Raw genomic sequence first — 23088 nt, forward strand, 5'->3', positions numbered from 1 at the left:
CTGCACCACATGAAAAAAGACTTTTCTTCCTAGACTTACCATCCCATCGAACAGCAAGAAGTTTTATTATTTAATATTACTCAATTTCTGTTAAATAAACAGCTTTTTCCACTTCTCTCCACTGAATTTTTTTTTTTTTTTTTTTTCCCTTTTCCCGGACCCGTTAGTGGGGAGGGGCATTTCCCTGTGGAGATCCCCATGTGGAGTTTTCCTTCCTGATTTGCCCTAAACTAGGACACAAAGAAAATGGGTGACAACTTTTTCAAATGAAACTATGACAAACTTTCAGAACAGGAAATGTAATTATTCAGGTTGAAATCTGTTTTCCTGAGACATGCTTTTAAGACTGGAAGATCACAGGTCTTTACTTTCACATCATTAACTGCAATAGTTTTATAATAGCTCAGAAAAGCAGTCATGCACCCATATACTAAGGAGAAAAAAAAAAAAGAAAACAAAATGTATACAAATTTTCAGAATTTTGTCCTGATACACAAGATCTAACTATGAACTTTCAATAGCATTCCTTTCCTCTAATTCTATTTCATTAAGCATTCTATTCTATAATTTCTTTAATAGTTATTAGCAAGCTATAAAACATGGCTGACAGGCCAAGAAACATCCCTAATTATTCCTGTGTTCATAATTTGCACTTTTAATTCAGAAACAAAAATAGAGGTGCAGTAGTATTGAAAAGGAAACAAATTACTGAGTGAGAATCTTTCTAGAGACTAGTAATTTTTATCCCTGAGACCTCAATCTTACAATTGTATCTCTGCTCCTTCTTCCAAACATTTCTGGTGCCTCTAAATGGCAAGAGCCAGTACATGCTTTAGCTAAAGTGGATCTATATGCCTGCTCAATAGTCAGCAAGCTGCTAACAAATAAGATGTAGTGTTTCAACACTTTGTCTCCTTACCCCTTCACAGAGGCACTAACCAGGACTCCGTCCTCTACCCAACCATCAACTTTCATTAAACTTTTGAAGACTCATCTGTCTTCAATATTTCTATCTCTGTATCAAATTTGGGTAAGAAGATTCAAAAAGTTGCAGATGAAAAGAAGCTAGGACAAGAAAGAGCAAGGGCACAGAGGAGACAAAGATACCAGCAATGAGAATCTAATGAACAACAAAATACTAAACCTCATTCTTCTAAGTTTCACCAAGCTAAAAATGCCAGTACAAAAATAAATTCTCTTATTCTAAGAAGCAAAAAAATAAAACAAAAAAAACTCACAACAGCAACAAACAAACATACAAAAAAACCCAAAAAACAAAGAACTACCTTAATTCTTAAGAATTCCTCAGGGCAGTAACACTGTAGACACATCAAAGTCACACAACATTAAGTAATAAAACAGTAGATGAGTCAAGAACAGTGTTTCTCACTTTCCTCAAGGGTTGTCCTTCAAACACCATACACTTGAAAATATCAGAAATCCTACCTTGAGCTAGTCTTTCAAGCCGTTTCCCATGCTCTGGAGGAATAGCATACCTAAAATCCACATAAAGGAAAGGATGAAATGCTTAAAGACATAATTACTACATAATGACTAAAAGTCATCATTCATGTATGATAAATATCTAACAATACAGAGGACTAAAAGATTAAAGACTGAAAACTTACACAGAAAAAAAAATATACCAACATCTAAGGGAAAAAATACAGATATTGGGTTCTGGAGGGGCAGGGATTTGAGAAAAAATTAGCTTATTTCTAGTTTAAACATTATACTACCTTGTTCCAAAATGTTATATTCACTATTTAAAGTAATGTCCATTGACATTATTTGATATTATTACATCACCAAAATTTAAAAAGAAACATATACTTTATTTTTCCAAATTAAAGGAAAAAATGTAAAATAAGTCTAATTTAAACAAATTCAATTTATTTGAATTTTAGTATGCTTCACAAGACACGAGGGTTCAGCAGAAAGATATGAGCATTAAACATCTCTATTTTTTCCTATAGCAAAAGCTGTGGAATAAAATGGTTACTCTCCCTTGTAGAATCATTACAATTAGTGTTTTATATTATTAAAGAAATAATTTCTTTCTTTAATAAACTTTAATTTACAGAATTGTACATATCTTAGAAACCCACTGTTCTTACAATAATCTGATTTTTTAAACAATTCCACATGCTATCTCCAACAATTCAGCAAAAACATAAAAGAACATATTATTTTAATGTTTACTGCAGCCAAAAAATAGAAAACTAGTGAAAAGTTGTTTCATTTCTGCTTCTTTTTGTTAATAAGATACTTACTGTACTTCATAGACTTACTGTATGTTTTAAGTAGATTTATTATTGACTTAACTGCTTTACTATGTGATATAACAGGCTTTTGCTTCATTTTAATGTTGCAATAACACTGGATTTATTCTTCTCTATTAAAAAAATATGGTTCAGGAACAAAGAAAATGTATACTCAGTTGTACAAGGTAGTCCAAATCCACACTGTTAAACCAAGTAAACACAGAGTCTTTTACTACACTGTGAACACATTTCACTCATCAGCTTTGAAAACTCACTCAGAAAAACAAGCAATAAACATCCACCTACCTCAAGTTGTTATTTGCACACACACTAAAATTTTACAGTTTTATTCATTACAGCTGAAACACCTGCATGGAAGACCACTACAGAAATCAGTGCTCCATAAGCCAAACACATGCATACTGACAACTTCTATCAAATGGTATTAAACAAAAAGACTTTCAGCTTACTATACTCAGGGTTTGCAGTTTTAATCAGAATTTTGCTGTATCACAAAAATGCACTTTGCTTCTCCTCCATTTGTACTTCAAAGTGTTTGTGACTGTTTTTCACTCCATATTACACAAGCAGCAGTGTATCCATACCAATCTAAACTATATGTTTGCCATCCTTCACACTCCATCAGAGAAAAATGCTATGTATAGCATTATGCACTGTAGTGTGTGTCTTTAAATACACAACTCCATAAAGCAAGACATGAACAGATACTGTTTATGTCTAACAAAAAAACTCAAAACTAGATACTGTTCTTTGGCCCTAACTGAACTGGTGTTCCTCCTAAACTGTTACTCGTTCAAAAGTGCATGATGTACAATTTAATAGTAATATAGCGCCACATGCTTCCATTTGTACACATAAACACGTCAATATTACAAAAATACGGAAGTCAACTAAGCTCTCAGTAAGTCTTTCAAAAAGACAGTGCATGATTTAACTGCACTAGAGCTATCTATTTAGCTAATCTAAAATTACAAAGCAATACAACATATTAAATACAAGTTTGTGTTTTTCATCTTAGCCTTCACCTGGGCTTCATCTTCTACTCAATCCTTTACTTCTTCCCTCTGTTGCAATTGCTTGTTTCTCACAGCTAAGACAATGACAAAGGAATGGAGACAAACAACCCTTGGTACTATGATACATTACGAGTCCCAAAGCCACTCTTGGTAACAGTTCAGGCTTGATTCCTAATACAATTTATTAGAAAACTGAGCTTAGCACATGTGCAAGCACACCTGCCTTTCATGGTGAATCTTGGTGGATTCCTGGTCTACTCTACATTAAACAAAAAGTTCCCAAATTCAAATGACCTAGTAAGGGAAAAAAAAGTATCACAGAATTCACAGGATGACCTTCAAGATCATCAACTCCAACCCATGCCCTAACACCTCAACTAGATAATGGCACCCAGTGCCACAGCCAGTCTTTTTTAAACACATCCAGGGATGGCGACTCCACCACCTCCCTGGGCAGATCATTTCAGTATTGTATCACTCTTTCTGTAATAAACTTTTTCCTAATATCCAACCAATATTTCCCTTGGTGCAGCTTGAGACTGTGTCCTCTCGTTCTGTCAGTTGCTGCCTGGTGAAAGAGACCAGCCCCCACCTGCCTACAAACACCTTTCAGGAAGCTGTAGAGAGTGGTAAGGTCTCCTCTGAGTCTCCTTTTCTCCAGGCTAAACAACCCCAGCTCCCTCAGCCCTTCCTCACAGGGTTTGTGTTCCCAGCCCCTCACCAGCCTCGTTGCCTCCTCTGGATGTGCTCAAGTGTCTCAATGTCCTTCCTGAACTGAGGGCCCAGAACTGGACACAGCACTCCAGGTGTGGCCTCACCAGTGCCCAGTACAGGGGGAGAATGACCTCCCTGCTCCTGCTGGCCACACTATTCCTGATCCAGGGGCCATTGGCCCCTTGGCCACCAGGGCACACTGCTGGCTCATGTCCAGCCAGCTGTCACCAGCACCCCCAGGTCCCTTTCTGCCTGAGCACTGTCCAGCCACACCATCCCCAGCCTGCATGGGGTTATTGTGGCCAAAATGCAGGACTCAGCACTTGGACTTACAAAACTTCATCCCACTGGACTCTGCCCATCCTTCTAACCATTCCAGGTCTCTCTGCAGAGCCCTCCTCCCTTCCAACAGACCAACATACACTCCCAGTGTATCCACTCTTAACAGCTAGCTTATATGAGAATTCAAACATCTAAAAGCTCTTAGAAAAATATCTTCATCTCATGTCCAGCTTCCTTTTAGCCATATTACCAAACACAGCAACTAACATTTGTGTGACTTCTCATACAATAAGGTCCAGTCCAGGCAATAAGGTCAAGCTAATGTAATGTAATGTAATGTAATGAAATGTAATGGTAAATCACTAAGAGGCAAAAAGAGTGTTTCTTGGACAACAAGCATATAAACAAAAAAAAAAGTTAAGAAAAGACAAAAAGGGAATTGATGATACTAACTAGATCTTAATTTTTATTAGCTCATAAAGACATACTTGGCAAACTATGAAGAGTTACCGTTCATTGACAGTCATACTACAAGGACAGAAAAAACACGGTACATAATTTAGTCAGCTGAAATAAACAGAAATCTTAAAAAAATAAAAATAAAAATAAAAATTTAACTTGCCATGACTTTGGCTCCCCAAAATGGAGATAATTAATACTGTAGAGATCCATGTCTTCAGTGTGCCACGCAAATGTTGTTTTCCACATGCCAAAATAAAGATATGGTGTATTTACACCCTCGATAGAAATTCCACACTCTTCTCCTACAACATCCAATATTGTATTAAGATGGGCAATATTCCATTCCTCAATACCCTGAAAAAGATACATAATAAAAATATTACAAAACTTAAAAAGCAATACAATTTTATATAACAGTCCCAGTCAAAAGATACATACTTGATGTAGCCTTTTAAAAGACAGTCTGTTGACACATATTTGTAAGCACTTTAGAAGTCAGTTGAAATTACTTGAAGAAAAATTCTCTTGACCTCAGTATTAGATCAGGTTGTAAGTCTAAGATGTTCAAAGCAGAGGACATAACAAGTTCCTATCTGGTTTACAATCTTCTATCAAATCTAACATGGATTGAAACACCATACAACATACAAAAAGGTGCACAGAAAAATAGAAATAACAGCTGTAGACAAAACCCTCAATGAGTTGATAGATGGAAGCCACTAAGTTTCACAGCAACTATCAATGCTTTTTTATTACTTATGAAGTAATACCAAATAGTACAAAAAATGGGTTTAAAAAATCATTTTACATGCATAAATTTACCATTTATCTGGAAAGTATAAAAACTAAAATGATTACTTCATTTCAGATGTATTTCTAATCATAATGATGCACTGCATAAGAAATATATCACAGAATAAATCTATTGATTTCAGGGGATTTAAGTTGTTTCCCTATGTTAGTGCCCATAAAATTTGTGTATTAAAAGTCATTCAGAAAGCAATTCATGTAGCTTTTGTTGCACTTCACATTCAACTGCAAACTGCAATTCTAATTTCAGGTAATACAGCATGTAAGAAACAGTATAACCAAGATCAAAGCTACAAAATTGAAGAGAAAAAATTAGACTTCATTATAACAGCAATTATTAACACCTCTAGGGAAGACATTAGCTGGTGCTCAAGCAGTCAAAAAACCAAGAAATATAATCAAAACTATAAAAACTCAATTCAGACAAGTTTTATTGGGAAGACAGCCTCTAAGCACACTCTTAACAATGAGCTGCTTTGCCCAACACCCATCACCGAATCTGCGGTACTGGTAATCTTACTGGGGAATGAATTGATGGTAGACTGCAGTACTGATGCAGCAGATTAAGACTAAGTATGATGATAATAAATACTTGGAAAGCTAGTTGGACAAACAGTTGGAATAGTAAGAACACTGGTTAAAGCAAGAAGTAGTGAAGATTTAACACTCTCAGTTTTTATTTGTTTTTTGAGAATTCTGTGTCAAGCATGTTATTTATGAAGCAGCTAGAATTGACAGACAAGGTAACATCTGTATAAAGTTCAGACTTCTCATTGAACAAGCACTTCTAATCACCTGCTTTGGCTATTTCACTTCTTAAGAAATACAAAGTTATTTGGAATTTTACAAATGAGTAAATGAGTTTACAGAATTATTTCATTTCAGACAGCATTTTCTCTTCTTTTAAAATGGAAGCCTTGTGTTTGATGGATTTATGAAACATAAAGGCACTTGAAATTTAAAAAGTAAAAAAAAAATAACATTTATATCCTAGTAAAAGAAGAAACACTCATCTGAACTCAAAAGAGTAGATGCTTGTAAAATTTGCACCTTTCAAATATAAAAAGTGCCAGCAGCAACTTAATACAGCTTAAAATAAAAAATTTGAAGCAATAATTTTTATGTAGTAAATCCTCAAATTAATTAACAAATTTTATTTTTTTAAATCACATTAATTTTTTTCTCTGTTTACAAACAGTGCAGTTCATTTGGAGAAACAAATTAATACAGCAAACTAGCAGCAATGATTCAACCACAGATACAGGATATAGAGGATTAGAAGAAAGCAAGAAATATTTGTAAAAATCAACTGTTAATCTAGGCAGCTACTCTGACAGTGGCCAGTGTAAGTACTGCAGCAATTTGCACTTCTTCAGACAGAAGATGTGTTACCTTTCTATTTAACAGTATTCCATGGGATTTTTTACCCATTATTCATCCCATCTAAACCTTTCACCCACGTGAGCTTCGAACAGCCCTAACATCCTGAAATCTAAGTCTTCTACTTACAATTAAGTAATAGCTAAGAGAATATACTTTTTTTTTTAAGAACACATCTCATCTTTACACTCTGTTAACTCGTATCACAACTAGTCACCGGGCAAACTGCTAGTGATTTGTCCTCAAACAAAAGCAATTCCTATCATGGAGATCAATCCTAGAACAAGTAACTTGCTTCAAAATACCAAACATACCAAATAAACAATCCACAACTTCTAAACTCAAGACAGATGAGCTACTTCCTTTTCCTAAAGACTATTTTGGACAAGTATTCTTAGCTCAAAAGGAAATGTTCACTGAAACTGGCCAAAGCACTAAAATCACACTGATTCATTTCAACTCTTCCTAAGTTATTTAGACTTAAAAGGATAAATCAATTTCTTATTTATGCCCAGTGTTAAAAGTAATTATTACAAATTATTATTAAATATATTACTTTACCTCACAGGTTTTCTTTTAATATTCACAAACATTAAATAAAATGCTTGTACAATTTTAAAGTAAAATATTGATTCTTATTTTTACAGTAGTTGTATAATAGGTTTTAGACGTAGCAATTGCAATGCACACTAAAAGATCCCAGCTGTTAAAGTCCACTTTAATAGGTCAGTACATAGCCATACTTCTCAAATTTTAAGAATATTTTTGCAATATCTGTGCTATATTTAATAACAATTGTTAGAACAACAGTACATGTACTACTTGACCATGACATATATCTGACAGTTTCTTATATATACATATATATTTAAGCATTATAATCAATTTCATATTAAGAAAATACAAAATATTCTCCTCAAAATATCACAATACTATCAGAATATTGCAATAATTGCAAAGGACTATGTCAAGATACGATTTCTAATTTAACCACATTTCTGATTGTAAATTCTTTAAAGAACACTTGTCATCACTGACAACTGTACCACACAATCCAATACCTAGAAAAACTTCTCTTTTCAGTGGTTTTCCTTCTATAAGGTAACACAGGCTTGAAAAACCTTACCAATTATGGTCATTGCTATGCACATTATACTTACCTTGTATTTCCTTAGGGAAATATTATAAGGTACATAGTCATTTATATAGAAGACCACTATTCCAATCTGCATTCATTTTGAAGGTGATTCAAACTTACTGTAAATTACTATCAAGAGTTTTTATTACTTTTAACAGCCTTTGCATCTGCTTTTAATGCAATAAGGAGACCAAATGGGATACTTGACAAGCATTTCTTATGTGAATATCGGCACACTTTGGAAGGAGCTGACCCATTGTTTTCTCAAAGACACAAAGAAAAACGTTTACCTCAGCACATTGGTAAAAAGTTCACAGTTGAAACCTCCAATCTCTTTGCAAATAAGAATAAAATAGGCTACAAGTGCAATAATTTTTTATTCATTTTTTTAAGTACTTATACAATGAAGTAGTGACATGAAACTAGTCTTTTCACTTTACTTAAACCAGTCAATACTGTCATGAACATGATTTCTGTATGTACACATTATTACACACTATCATTTTTCAGTGTTCAATTTTTCCTTTCATTATCTCACAGCTTCATTTCAGTATTAATCTGGCGAACAAGACATCAGTTGCACAATTAAGATTGAAGAGTCCTTATGACTGACTGTAACAACTCAAAAAATAAAGAAGAGCAAAAAACCTAATTAAGAGATAGAGTGGAAAGGAATACGACAAACATTAGAGAAAGAATTATGCTTGGTAACCCACTCTTCTCTCCACATAAACATTCACTCACATCAATGAATATAATAAAACTACTGCCAGGCTTTTACTGTGCCTTGAAAGTCATTAAAACAGAAGAAGAAAAATGCTACAAACAAAATCTCTACACCATAAACACACAGATTAGGAAATACAAACAATCTCCCTCATTAGATTGCTTTTACTTCTCATCATCTTACTCTCATCATCAAGGATATAGTCATCGCTTTTTAAGCACCCTTTTGAAGGGTGGGCAAGTAGATTCTTTGGAAATCATACTAAAACCTAAATTACTGCTCACATGGGTCTCAACTATGGGTAGATCATAGAAAAAGGACATTCTAGAATAGAAGGAATAGAATAATTTGGGTTGGAAAAGACCTTTAAGACCATCAAAAACTTGGGTCTGCTAAGGCTAAACCATGTTCCCTGCACCATACCTACAGGTCTTTAAAATGTGCTCAAGGACAGTGACACAGCTACTTCCCTGGGCAAGACTGCCCCAGTGACTGGTACTATTTCCTTTCCATGAAAAAGCATTTCTTAAAATCCAAAGTAAACCGCCCCACTAGCACAACTTGAGGCAGTTTACTTTAGTCCTGTTGCCTTCACTCTGGAGAAAAGATCAACACCCACCTGGCTACAACTTCCTTTCAAGCAGCGGTGGAGAGTGATTAAGGTCCCCTCTGAGCCTCCTTCCCTTCAGGCTTAACAACCCCCAGCTCCCTCAGCTGCTCTTTTTAGGGCTTATACTTCAGACCCTTCACCTCCCTTCACATTCTGTTGTCCTTTTCTGGACATGCTCCAGCATGTCAACATTGTGCCCAAATTTTGAGGCCCAAAACAGAACACAGGATTTGAGGTGTGGCCTCACCAGTGTGGAGTATAGGGGACAATCCCTGCCCTGCTCCTGCTGGCCACACTATTGCTGGCACAGGCCAGGATGCCATTGGACTCCTTGGCCACCTGGGCACTGCTGGCTCCTGTTCAGCTGCTGTCACCAGCACCCCCAGGGCCTTTTCCTCTGGGCAGCTTTCCAGCCACTCTGCCCCAGCCTGTGGCACTGCCTCGGGCTGTTGTGACCCAAGGGCAAGACCCAGTCCTTGGCTTACTGAGCCTCACACTGCTGTCCTCAGTCCACAGATCCATCCTGTCCAGATTCCCCTGCAGAGCCTTCCTACCCCACAGCAGAGCAACATCCCACCCAACTTGGTATTCTCTTCAAACTGACGGAGGGTGAACTCTTATATCATGTATGCTCCCCACACCTTATATGTGCAACAAGGTACGCATTAGGAATTGTCTTATCAGGAGAAATAAAACTAAGAGGAGGAAAATGAAAATAAAATGTGTCTTTCACACAGCAGCTGAGGAGAGTAGTGAGAGAGACGCAAAATAATATTTATACATGCTTCTTCTAAACTTGGCTTTTCTCTGCAGAATAGCAGATGCCACTGTCAGCACTTAAGTTTTATGACTCATTATAAACTTATAAACTGAATCAGTCATTTTTCTCTGGAAATTCTTTTGAAACCAGGAAGATTTCCCCCCCTTCCCAGTAGCTAGATCCAATCTTGCCTTTTTTAGAGTTACCTACAAGGGATTCTCCTACAAAGCATTGCCGTTAAATGTAACAGCAAGTAGAATGCAAATAATATAGAATAATATCGCCAACAAACCTTCAACTATATAGAGTTTATCTTCTATGAAGTTCTATAGAGCACACAGAACACTTGTTTTCATAAATTCATTGCTTATTTGTAAAGATTTAATCTGAGTTCAAAACCATCAAATAGTCATAAAGATTTTAAACAGATTCTGGAATAACCCAAATACTACAAGGATAAACCTGAACCATTGGTAGTAGTTGTTACACTTCAAAGCATGCACTCATAGCCTTGTTTCTTTACTTCTCTGTTTTCATTGGGTTGTCTATTTGTTTTGTGGGTTCTTCTTCTGTTTCACGTAACACAGCCTTTAGAAAATTTTTCCCCATCTTCCAAACCCCTCAGTACCTACCATTCTGTGGTCTAAACAAGCAAATACTACAAAATCTATGATCTCTCATACACATACAAGTATGTGTCGCATTTTCTTTATGTTCCTAGTAGTTTTTTACCTGGAATTCTGTCAGATATTTACCGTAAGTGTAACATCTCTAACACATGGTTTTCTACAATTTGTATTTCGTAAAAAGTAAGCATTTGTTTTGTTTCTTGCAAACAGGCCACCATGAAAAATTAATCCCACCATATGCTTTCTCCTCAGTGCTGCCAAAAATGTCAGTGATTTGTATTTCTCCCCTTTCCCTAAATAATCACAATCCTGAAGGAAACTGAATGAAGACATGAGAACAACCTCCAATTTAAAAAAAAAATCAAAAAGATCCCTCTTAATACTATCTTCAAATGTTAAGACATGAAAAATATTAGTTGTGCAAGTACACCATCTGCTGGCCAAAAATTAACTGCGGCAAAATTATTCTAAGAGACAACATTTTGACTAGTGGCATCATAACTTTCTCACCAAACTCTGGTACTAGAGAATATGCCTTCTTTTCTTCTATATACCAAGTGGGCTGGCTGTACACAAGCACCTGGCTGTCACATTAAGTGCTCAATCTGCTCAAATTCCTTAATGTCAACTCCTTTCACTAACATTTCTCCTTTGCTATTTGTTTTTAAATTATAACCATTTTATTATACGAATCAATGATTCTTTATTCTCCCTTTTATTGCATTCTTCCCCCGTGATTGCAACTTTCCATGCTTAGTTTCCATATCTTACGCACTTTACATCTGAGTTAGGATCCCTAAATGCTAATTTTCTCACTTGCCTCTTTGCTTTTCTTTGACCTTCCTTCCTCCTCTTTCCAAGAGTGTGATTCTGTAAGAAGGAAGTCTCTGACCTTCTCTTTCACCAGTCAGCACTTTCAAATTGGATATTATTGCATTCAGTCTCTTTTCTTTGGAAATGTTGCTCATGCAAGTGTAAACTAAGATACTAAACATGAAAAAAACCACAATCCAAAAAAAGTATGTATTTGTAGAAAGTTATACCATAAGGCATTATCTGCCAATAATAAAGACACAAACATCAAAGAAAAAGGGCAAGCTTCTATTTCTTGAAATATTGTTTTTCTCTGCCTTGTGTCGGTCTTCACAAAGGAACAGCAACCTAAAATGTCTCTCCACAGAAACATTCCAAATTAGAATCTTCAATTATTTTCTAAATGATTTCTCAAGGCAGCTGTGTGGACACACAAGAGAATTTGAATTTGCTTTCTCTAAAAAACATACCATTGGACATTCTTAGCTGTCTTTCAATAATCACATAACTCAGTGAAAAAACTGAATTGCCTTCAGCAATATTGGCTGACCGTATTTATCTCTGGACAGTCTTCAATTTATCTTCTGTGAAGAACTGTGAAACACTAGGAGAGCCTCAGATAATCTGCCACAGCAAAATCATACTTTTTTTTAACAATGATTGGAAAAGCAGTTACATAGAACATGAAATAACCCAAGAAATTCACATAGGGTATTTTCTTTTCATACAAATTTGTCCTGTGCTTTTTAAATCCTCAAATCTTTTCTGAAATGCTAACATGTCTTCTCTTAGTCTCATTACTTAAATAACCCTTCAGAAATCTAGTTCCTGTCTTACTTACATAGCCAAATCGGTATCAATGGATATTCTGTAATTCTTCAGATAATGCAATCTGTTTTAAGAGTCCTTTTATTATCCATGGAGATCTTGTCAACTAACCCGCAAAATTAATTTCCTTAGGAAATTTTAATTTCATCGGTTTTAATTGAAAGGTAAACAGTATGAGTAAGTACATTTCCAGGAAACTGCAGACATTTCAAGGATGAAGTACAGCTAGCAAATTTCTCAGTGAAAGATATAGAAGTATCCATCTTTTAATTTTAAAGTAAAACTTAGTTAAAATATCTCTTGATTTCCATAGATACACACAGGAAACATACATACTAGAACATTATTAAGCAATTAAGTAAGTAGGAAGGAATGTCAAATTTCTGGAGAGTTCAAAGTGAAGAAAGGGAAGAGTCATGATCAGGAAGAGTAGCAATATTCTACTGTCTAAGGCCAGAACTCTCTGACTCTTGCAGATGTAGAGTTAATTTCAACCTTGCTTGGAGGCTTTAAAGGGTAACACAAAGATTTCAAAAGACAGATTCTCAGTCACAAAGCAAGAGTGTATCCTCTAAGTAGAGTACCCTTTAAAAGAGGGCTGGAAGGGATAAACTTCATAAAAAACTATGCATACTTCATCATAAATGCTCCCATTGATATCTGCTCCATAAATTGGTGCCACAAAAGTCAAGTTCTTCCAGTATTTACGCTCCAGATCTTCATAGTCTACATATCTTGGAGTGCGGTATCTGCAGAGAAAGAGGTAGGCAAAGGTTCATCACTGTCTTTCAACAACCGCCTTTACAACGGACTACGCTTCTGAACCTCCAAGATGAAGTCACTTTTTTAAAAATTCTCAGAAACAGAAGAATTACCAGTTGCCCTGAATTCTTAGTTTCATGATTAACCATATCATGGAAACCTTGTACCTGACAGTTACAGGAACTAAAGTCATCTACCAGCCCACACAATATTTGATTCAGTCTCCAGCAACAAATCAGCCCACCATCCTTATCTACCCATCCTTATCCACACACCATCCTTAGGCTGAGACCCTTCATTTTAGTTCTCTTCAGTAAAAAGAAGACACACATGGAAAACACAATTAACAAGTATTTTTTTTTCCTACCTTACTACCACCTCTGGAAAGACTCAGATAATGGTCTTGTAAAAGCTTATCTCACAACAATCTCAGACACTCACAATCACAAAACTCAGCCATGCAGCCCTCACAGGCAAAAGCAATACTTCCTTCTCTTCTTTCTGCCTCAGAAAAACCTTTCAAGAAAAGCTGCTGTTTCAAACAGCTCCTACAAAAAATTCTGTGATGCAGAGAAAAGAAATATTTAAGGAAATTCTTCCTTTTTACTCCTTTAAAACAGCACGAGATACGTAACACACGCACGCTCAAATATATTTATGTAAATACTTTTGAAAGGTTATTCATACAACCTTTCATAATCTTGTGGGAACTCAACACAAGCACACTACCATAGGAACATCAATCAATAGCTTTGCCTCTGGATCCTTTGTCAGATCTCTATAGTTCCATATTTCAGTCTTCAGAAAAGAAAACTTACTCCCCCATTACTGCAACTCTGAGAACCACAGTTTCATAGCAGAACTGCCAGTATGCTACACTTGAGCAACTGAAAAGAAAATCCAAACATACAACACTGAGACCAAGTACATTTATATAATGTAATAACTCAGAACAGAGACAAAAAAAAATAAATTGCAAAGTACATCTTAACCAAAGCACTCTCAGCAACAGAATTGTTTGAATTATTTCTCATGATAGCTCCAGAAATCGGATTGAATTTCTGTTGGGCCCTGAGTAACATGCACACATTAATTACTTGATTACAGGATGCAGATTTCATCCTGTAAAATGCTCCTATCTCCCAGATGTAAACAAAGAAGCATTTTGGTTCAATGGTGAGCTTCAAATGTCTAAACAAATACAAGCTGAAATGCATTAGACTGAGTACACCTAATCCTTCTAAAGGCAACTATGATTTAATTTAGATGTTCATGGCCCTTCTCTCTTACACAAAGGAAATAGATAACATCCTAATAATCAAGAAAAAACTTTTTAACAGAGAACTCTTCTGCTTTAGGGAACAAAATTATGGGAGAACAGAGGCTCTCAGCTACTTGATAGTTTAAGAAATATCGACTGCAGTAAGAGTGTCATAGATGGTTATGAGACACATTTTCTCAAGGGCAGTGACAAATATTTGGAAAGACCTACAGCTAGTAATAGAGAGAAGGTCCTCCTGACTGTTCCATATTTGCATGCAAAATTAGGTTACCATCTGATTTCAATAAAAACAAAAATTGAAATCAGAAACACTTCAAAAATATATTTCACGATTAATATAATGAACTTAAAAAACACTATTAATACTGTGTGTTAAATTAAATTTTGCACAAGTAATATATATTTGCTATTCTTTGTAATTTGGAGAAAAAAAAATAGGTTGTCAGTTTTGCACTATCATGAAGGCATGGATACTACGGAATATTTGCCAAGGAGCCTCCTTAAAAGCTTTATATGTCCTAGTTTTTCTTGATCTTGGTAACAGCTTCTATTCTTACACCTAATTTCTTAATTAACCTATAATAGAAACTTGCTTTCAAACTAAGGCAATATTACCTTCCCTCATTCAAATACCTTTTTTTCTAAGATCCTTTGACTCATCTTCCAGAGAAACTACTTCCACTCTGTTTTGAGGAAATAGTCAAGTAAAATATATTCTTCTTATGTAGCCAAAATGACAGGCAAGAATTCCATCTATCAATTTCCTCTTCTCAGAATACTTAACAATTTGAACATTTCAGTTCAATGCCCAGCCTTTCACAAGCTTTTTTTCCTCCCCTCCCATAATATCCATCTTGCCATAACCAAGACACATTCACTAGACACCACTGAGTTCTCTTAGATTAATGCAAAAGCTTCTGGATTGGTTATAAAAGATACTGGAGTTTTCAGAATTACATGGTGATAGGCCATTCTAGTATCCAGGAATTAAACATTAATAGGTGTAATTAAATTAAAACTCAGATACACATCTGTATCATCTTCACTTATTTCTACATCTTCTGGAACATAAAGAAAAACAGGTAGACAGAAAGCATCATGTCTCAGGTTTTTCATATGCTTTCTTGCTGCCATAGTATCAGACGCTTTCAACAACATAAACACGAACAATATTCACATTGTGGTACCCTTCCATACCTTGAGAGACAGGAAAAAAAGTAAAAGTAATCACCAGTTGCCTTGCACAATTAAAAAAAAAAACACAACATGTGAAGATAAGTATTTGTCTTACTTAAGAAAGAGTACATACTTGTCACTGTTGGCTAGCTGCTTGAACTCCTTCACTGTCATGGGCTTTTTCTGAATATTGTACTGTGTGAAAAGTCCAGACTGGCCAGTGACCATCTGTTGAATTGGAGCAGGAATCACCAGATCTTCAATATCATCATAATGTTTTCTTGGTTTCCATTCCTTTGGTGGGATAACCTTTAAATTCAAGAAACAAAATAGAACATCACTGTCTTGATAACAATTGAAAACATCATGGAAAAAAGCTGAAAGAAGAGTTGAATATGCCCACATGATTAAAGGAACATTTGCTTACCAGCTGTTTCACACTAACTGATATTGTATGTGCTCCTAGACAATGCAGATACTCATTCAAAACACACAATCACCTCAATAAATTCACAAGCAGCAACTCATCAATCTACAGCAATTCATAGACAACTGTGCAAAAATACACATTTATAATCAGAGTTTACAAATTTTTTACAGTCAGCTGTTATAATTGACAAATAGTTTGCAATCCATGATATCATATGTGTTTAGTGTCAAAAAACATGTGTATGTTGCTTTGGAAATACAGTTTAGAGGTGAACACATAGGTGCTAAGTCAAAAGCTAGACTCTATGATCTTAGATGTCTTTTTCACACCTAAAGATTCAAAGATACAAAATTTTTATCCTCAATTAAAATCTACATTTCTAAAAAAACCTATTAGTCCCCTGTCTAAACATTATGTGGTATAAACAGTATGTATAACTCTATTTTTTTACTGAAGAGTGAAAAAAATACAGCTGTTTCAGATTCCAGAAACTGTTCAATTTACTCCCCATAAAACTACAGGGTACAACTCTATTACAGTAAGAGTGTGCTCCAATTTAGATACATTAGCTTTTATAATTACATTATTTAATCCTCATAATTGAAGATTAAAACTATGTGCAGATTAACCAGCTGTAAAGTTAACACATTTATTTCAAATACCACAAAACTACCCACAGTCTTTGAAGACTCCTTAGCAGATTCTAAAGCAAAAGAAATCATTAAGAATTTCAAGAAGCCTGTATTCATACCACTGTTCTTCAACACGCTGGGTAATTTTGAACATTTCTTGCATATATTATTTCAGCAGAAATCAGATTATGTGAAACTGTACCACTTCTAAAACAGAGCAACAAAATTTTATATATATATATATATATATATATATATATATATATATATATATATATTTGGTCTGGTTTCGTTTTTGAACTTTTACTTGTCCAAAGGCTTAATGACATGGTTTTTGATCCACTCATTATTTTCATTCTGCTACATTCAAATCAAATTTCCACAAACACTGCCTTGGAAACTTTTAAAGTATTTTACAACAAAGTAGGAACAGCTCCTATAAACACGCAACAAGTGAATTATATTATTTGAATAATTAATTCATAATTTAGAGGTAGCATGTGAGACTGAAATTTTATGCTTAAACATTGTTCTCAAGGATTTTTCACCATGATGGTAGAACTGTATAAAGAAGATGTGCCCACCTAAGCCCACCCCTCCCTGAATATGCCTGGAACTTTGGACTGTGAGTTAAAGCACCTTAGAAAACCTGAGATAAAGATACTATAGTTCAATTGACACAATTCTTCAATTATCTCAGGTCTAGGGAGAAGTAAGCAAGGCTAAGGGAGAGGAAGGCATCCACCAGAAAGCAAAATCCAGCAGCTGTCCCAAAAATCAGCTCTGGTTTGGTTTGGGGTGGGGGAGGCCCATTTGCTTACTTAGGCCAGGTGTGCTCAAACTCCCATACAGGGGAGAAGTTCTGGGAGTGTGGCATAGCCTATGGTCAGGAGCGAACACCCATCCTCCCTTACACTCAACTGGCTCAGTGGCAAATCCCTCCACCTCTGGATGGCCATTATGCACACAGCATTCACGTGAGAAGCAGCTGAGGAGGTGTCATAAGCCATCAAAGACCCTGAAGCACACCCAGATTCCTTCCTGAGGCAAAGGGATGCAACAGATACGTTGCAAAACAGTCTGTTGCAAGAGACAGTATCAAACATTAATACATTTGAATGTATATTAATCTACTGAATTCTGTGGTTTTTGGGGGATCCTCACCAAGAAGACCAGAAGAAGGTGGTGAAGATGCCACTGGAAAACTAGTTGTGATATTTCTATTTCACCTGTCTCTGTCACTCTCCCTCCATCCTTACTCCCCTCTTTTCTGTTTCTATCTCTCTCTCATTAGCTGTTAAACAAAATCCATAAAAAAGTATGAGCATATGACTTCAGCATATGCTCTTGTTTGCACCTTAATTCAGGCAGAGGTTTTCTCGAATACTTTTAATAACGGTATCAAATGAGGCAGTCCTTAAGCTACACAACTATCCTATTTTCTTACAAGCACTTTAAGATTCCATCTATGCATCAGGAATTTCACTGTTTCATCTCTCCATGAAAGAAATAAAATTCTAAAACAGATTGATCCTAAGACCATTTGCTACCTTCAGCAAACAATCATAAATAGGCATATTGTAATGTTAATGTACTCAAACACTCCAAAGAAATGCAATCACGACCATTAGTGCTACAAGCACACTGCAAAAGACAAACATCAAGTCAAAGGAAATCTATTTAAAAGTAACACACTTCCATAGTTAATGTCCTTATTTTATGCATAAAGAGGTGTTTTTATCTAGTTTATACACAGATACAACTCCTTCTTTTCCTTCTTTCCATCTCAGCTTCCACAGGACTTCTGCTGTACAAGAACCACTTTGCAAGTTTTAGTATTATTTGCTTTCAGAGAAAAAAAATAATCCAATCATCTTGTGATTCCTCCTTATTTCTTTCACAGAACTCTTAAATTGTATGCACATTAACAAAATACAAAATGTTCATTTGGAACTGGAGAAATCATGCATTCAGAATATATGCATAGAAATCAAATATGTGCAAAGAGATTTCCATTTTCATGATTATTAAGCATGAACTTGGTGGTTTGGCTCAAATATATGAATACTGAAAAGCAAAATTTGCATTATCTTATATAGTTCAAGGTCAGTGTGCTTTAAGCAATAAAAATATTTTTGTGAATACGGGTTCAAAATATCCCCTTCCAGCTACCTGGTGTATGTTCAATACTGTTGTAACTAGAGTGCTGGTTAGAGATGCGACTGTGGGGACCAATATGCAAAAAAAGTTTTAAAAGAAGATAAAAATAAACTCCCTGCCTGTGGTAGTTTGACATTTAGGGAAAGAAGTGAGAATCACCCACAGAAGTGATTTCTTTGAGAGAAGCTGCTGGGAGCTTCCTCTGTGCCCGAGACCGGCCAATAGCTGGCCAGTTCTGAGAACTGACAGCATTTTGCATCACTGAAAATCAGATCCGCCTCAGGTGAATACCACCCTATAAAAAACCCAAGCTCAGGAACTTCTCTTTGTTCCCAGCCTTGAAAGGTATCAGAGCTCTGATGAGGCTGGCCCTGCTCCCCCGCAGCCTGTGAGGCCTGGGGGAGGCTGGGTCAATCCCCAGTGGGTCCCAGGCAGGGGATGAAGGCTGCAGGGAGGCAACCCCAGGCCGAGCCAGGTTCTGCTGTGGCACTGGCCCCTCCTGGGAAGCTCTCTGGGTCCTGTTCTGGCAGGGTGGCTGAAGCCCTTCTGAGGGCAGCCAGTCTCTTCCCAGGGACCCCCCAAGCCCTTTTCAGCAGTGCTGTCAGGCTAGGCTGGCCCTGGCTTGGCTGAAATTCTGCTGCTGCTAAGTTTTACTGGGAAGTGCCAGGCAGAGGGAGGGAAAGCCATCGGCTGGCAGTGAGCTGCCTCTGAATGCTAGCCTGGCTGCTGAGATCCCAGTGCAGCCACCAAAAAATCATCCAGCATAAACAGCTCCGGCTGCTGCCCTGGAAGAGATCACATGACCATCCACAAGACGGGGCACAATCTCACACTTTCACTACACAGATGAGACCTGCAAACCTGGTTTTGACCCCAGGGAGAGAAAAGAGTGATCAAGACATAGAAAGACAACATGAAAACATCAAGGTCAGTAAAAGAAGGAGTCATGCCTCAGATAGGAAAGGGATGAGGAAATGCCGAATGGGACTGAAATATTCTTTTGGTAGAGCCATGGAGATGGACAATGATATAGCAAAACACCTCCTTTAATTAATGAAAGAAGTACTGGGGAGATGAAGTATTCAAGCTGTGGATCTGAGCAGAGGTATCCACTGATGAAGCTAAGCAGATGGTGGAGTAGCTGTGATAACATGAGCAGCTTGAACAGAGAAAGAGAAGTGAGAGCTGATGAAGACCTTTTGCCCCAGGGAGAGAAGGAGAAACCCTCTGTTCCCAGAGATGATCACAGAGACAGATGGGGAGAACCTTTGCCTTGGAATAACGCATCCTTAAAATAATACTCCTTGAGTTCATGGTCCATGGACACACCTCTAGGAAGGCTGTGAAAATGGGAGGAAATGTCACCATGGCAGAATTTTTGCCTGGGCAGCTGCTATTCACAGAAATGAAAAGCCATGAGAAAACTATTTCTTGAGGAGAAGTCTCTATGGCATGACAAGAGAAAACTTCTCTCCCTACAAGGACAGATAAAAGATTATTGTAGAGCTGGTACTGTTTTAACATCCCAGGTTTTGTCTTTATGCTGTCAGTTTGGGAAAGGAAAAAGTTGGGCAGGGGAAGGAAAGGTTTCTGGAGGTTTTATTCTGATGCTTCTTATTCTTGTAGTCCTGTTAATAAAGTTTCTTTATACCTTTTAAGTTTTATGCCTGCTTTGCCCTTCTCCTAATCCATATCTCACAGGAAGAAATGAGTAAGTGCCCTGGTGATTTTGGCCAGCACTACAAGCCACCACACTGCCCCAAAGAATCTGCATTTTCTAATGAAGACAAGGACATGGACTAAAGATGTTTATATATCATGTTCAGAGCAACACATAGCTAGCCAGTATAACAGCTGGAAATAATGACTATATCTCTGTATTTTTACCACTGACCTGTCCCACTGAAGCCCCTTCATATTTCCTTTAGTAAAAATACCTTCTTCAAAGTCAAGCAAGTTAAATTTATTCAATGGGAGCAACCCAGATCAAATTCATCAATCATGCTGTTGGATGCTTAAATATGAAAAAGGAACCCTAAGGCAAGGCTTTCTCATTTATTTATCAAAGATCCTAAGCATATTAATAGAGTCTAGTATAATTTAGTGCGATAAACATACAGTTTTAGAAAGGGATGTCTTAGATGTATCAGTCAGCCTCCTGCATGAAGATTGCATGTCAGTACAACTGAGATCAATGCAGAGTGCTATCAGCACACACATTTCTGTAAAATTCTCTTTCATATGCTGGTAATGTCCCATAGATCTGATTCTGAATGGTACTGGCTACTATTTTCTCCCTCACTCATCTGAAAATTGTTTTTCTTGCACTTGCCAGTATCTACTTTCAGTATAGTGTTCTGAAATTACTTTTCTAATCACCAGTGTGACTGCAAATTAATTTAACTCTTTTGCTCTGTATTAATGCAGTTTGAGTTTTCAAAACACCACATTCTCTGGTAAAGACAACTAATCTATCAGTGTCCCTTGTTTGTCATTTGTCCTATTGTTTTCAGCCTTTGTCTTCCTTTTTAGGTATAGAATCCTCTGTAACAGTAAGACTGAAATAGAGTTTCAATGCATAAAGCTCATTTCAGACTTTCAAAAGCCTAATGGCATTTTTTTTGTCAATCTGCTCAAGGGATGCTAGAGTACATTACCTGCTTTGGAAATGGTTTGATATTGTTTGTCTAATACTTGAATTACTTGTTTCAGACATAGTATTGGGAACTTCAGTGGTGGTTGCAGTTTGTTTAACACCTTCCTTCCTTCCTTCCTTCCTTCCGCCCCTTCCTTCCTTCCGCCCCTTCCTTCCTTCCGCCCCTTCCTTCCTTCCGCCCCTTCCTTCCTTCCGCCCCTTCCTTCCGCCCCTTCCTTCCGCCCCTTCCTTCCGCCACTTCCCTCCCTCCCTCCCTTGCAAGCCTTATAGCCATTTCATCCACATTTACACACACATTTTTCTACACAGGTAACAGGTCTTTTCCCCTTACACGTTCACATTTAACCCAAAGTGTTTGGTATGCCTACTCTGATTGTGTTCTCTGTTTAGAGTTTAAATTATTCTTTCTACAAATGCATATTGTTCTTCTGGTAGTCGTTATTTTTCTTGCATTCATACCTGAGACTGTACATCCTGGACTTGAAAGAAAATTAAGTTCCCTATAAGTAAATTATCTATTACTATCAAAACCGAATTTCTTTTCCTGTTGTTTTAAACCAAATATCCAAAACTCAGAAAAATGTCCCTTAAACTTTTCCAGTATGAATTATTCACCTGATAAGATTTGTTTTAAAAAATATTTAGTTGGTTTATTTTTAAATTTTTGAGATCTTATCAAACTATAGTGAAAAATAGAATATAAAATTCTCGAGAGAACCTATTAATGTGTTGCAAGTACCTGACAGACTGAAAACAGCAAGAGATGCTTTAATTGCTGTTCAACCCAGCAAGAATATATCAGTACAATGAAGTTTACTGTTCAAGATTAACAGACTGCAATACATCATCCCCATACAGACAAAGAGGTTCCAGAACAAAGCTGAACATAGGAAAAATTTAGCTCAGGCTTTCTACTGTTGTCTATTTATCACATTTCTACTTCTGTTGGCAGAGAAAAGTTTGAGAATATAACCTATGTACACTATCAGCTGAAATAAAAAACCCCAGCCTACAAGGTTTTCAAAGAGTAAGGAGTTCAGTTTTGCTTTGTTTCACAGGAAGCAAGAGGCAGGAGTGGGCGGACGGGAAACCACCAATTTCAAGTTTTGTCCCTCCTTGCTCAGATTCTAAATGTCTCAACCACACAATACTAGCTTCAAAACCCAGTAATAGAGATAGCTATTCCCACAGAGTACTTACAATAACTTAGCTGGTATTTCTAGATCTGCACTGGTTTCTGCTAGTTTGAAAAGCAGCAAAACAGATGCAGCATAAACAATCATGCGATGTATCACTAAATTATATCAGACTGAACCTCTGGCACTCACTGTCTGCTAAGGGAGGAACTCCTGCTGTAAGGTCGTGGATGTGCCATTGTTCAAAGAGCAATACAGCCATAACTAGTGTGCCTGCAGTTCTCATTAACAAGAGCATAACATGATCTTAAAAAGAAAACTACTGCCATTCAAACACTGCTTTACCATCTTTACGTTCACCATAATCACTTGCTCAAGAAAAGCTTTATACAACTGTAAA

The 23088-nt window shown here is 36.6% G+C and overlaps 1 protein-coding gene across 11 annotated transcripts in view; it reads right to left on the reverse strand.

Moving 5' to 3' along the window:
• The window catches only part of KDM4C (lysine demethylase 4C), a 253824-nt gene that overhangs the window by 218215 nt on the left and 12521 nt on the right, over positions 1-23088 (reverse strand). For all 11 annotated transcript variants that reach the window (XR_015280377.1, XR_015280376.1, XR_015280378.1 and 8 more), the window contains 4 exons: positions 15808-15983; positions 13089-13203; positions 4920-5113; positions 1447-1496 (listed from right to left, as the gene is read on the reverse strand). Coding sequence is in view for 8 of the 11 variants with exons in the window: in XM_086867884.1 (XP_086724010.1) it covers positions 1447-1496; positions 4920-5113; positions 13089-13203; positions 15808-15983 (535 nt within the window). In the remaining 3 variants the exon portion in view is untranslated. The remainder of the gene's footprint in view (positions 1-1446; positions 1497-4919; positions 5114-13088; positions 13204-15807; positions 15984-23088) is intronic.

Source organism: Cyanistes caeruleus, chromosome Z (genome assembly GCF_971803275.1).
Source record: "Cyanistes caeruleus chromosome Z, bCyaCae1.hap1.1, whole genome shotgun sequence".
NCBI classification, from domain to species: domain Eukaryota; kingdom Metazoa; phylum Chordata; class Aves; order Passeriformes; family Paridae; genus Cyanistes; species Cyanistes caeruleus.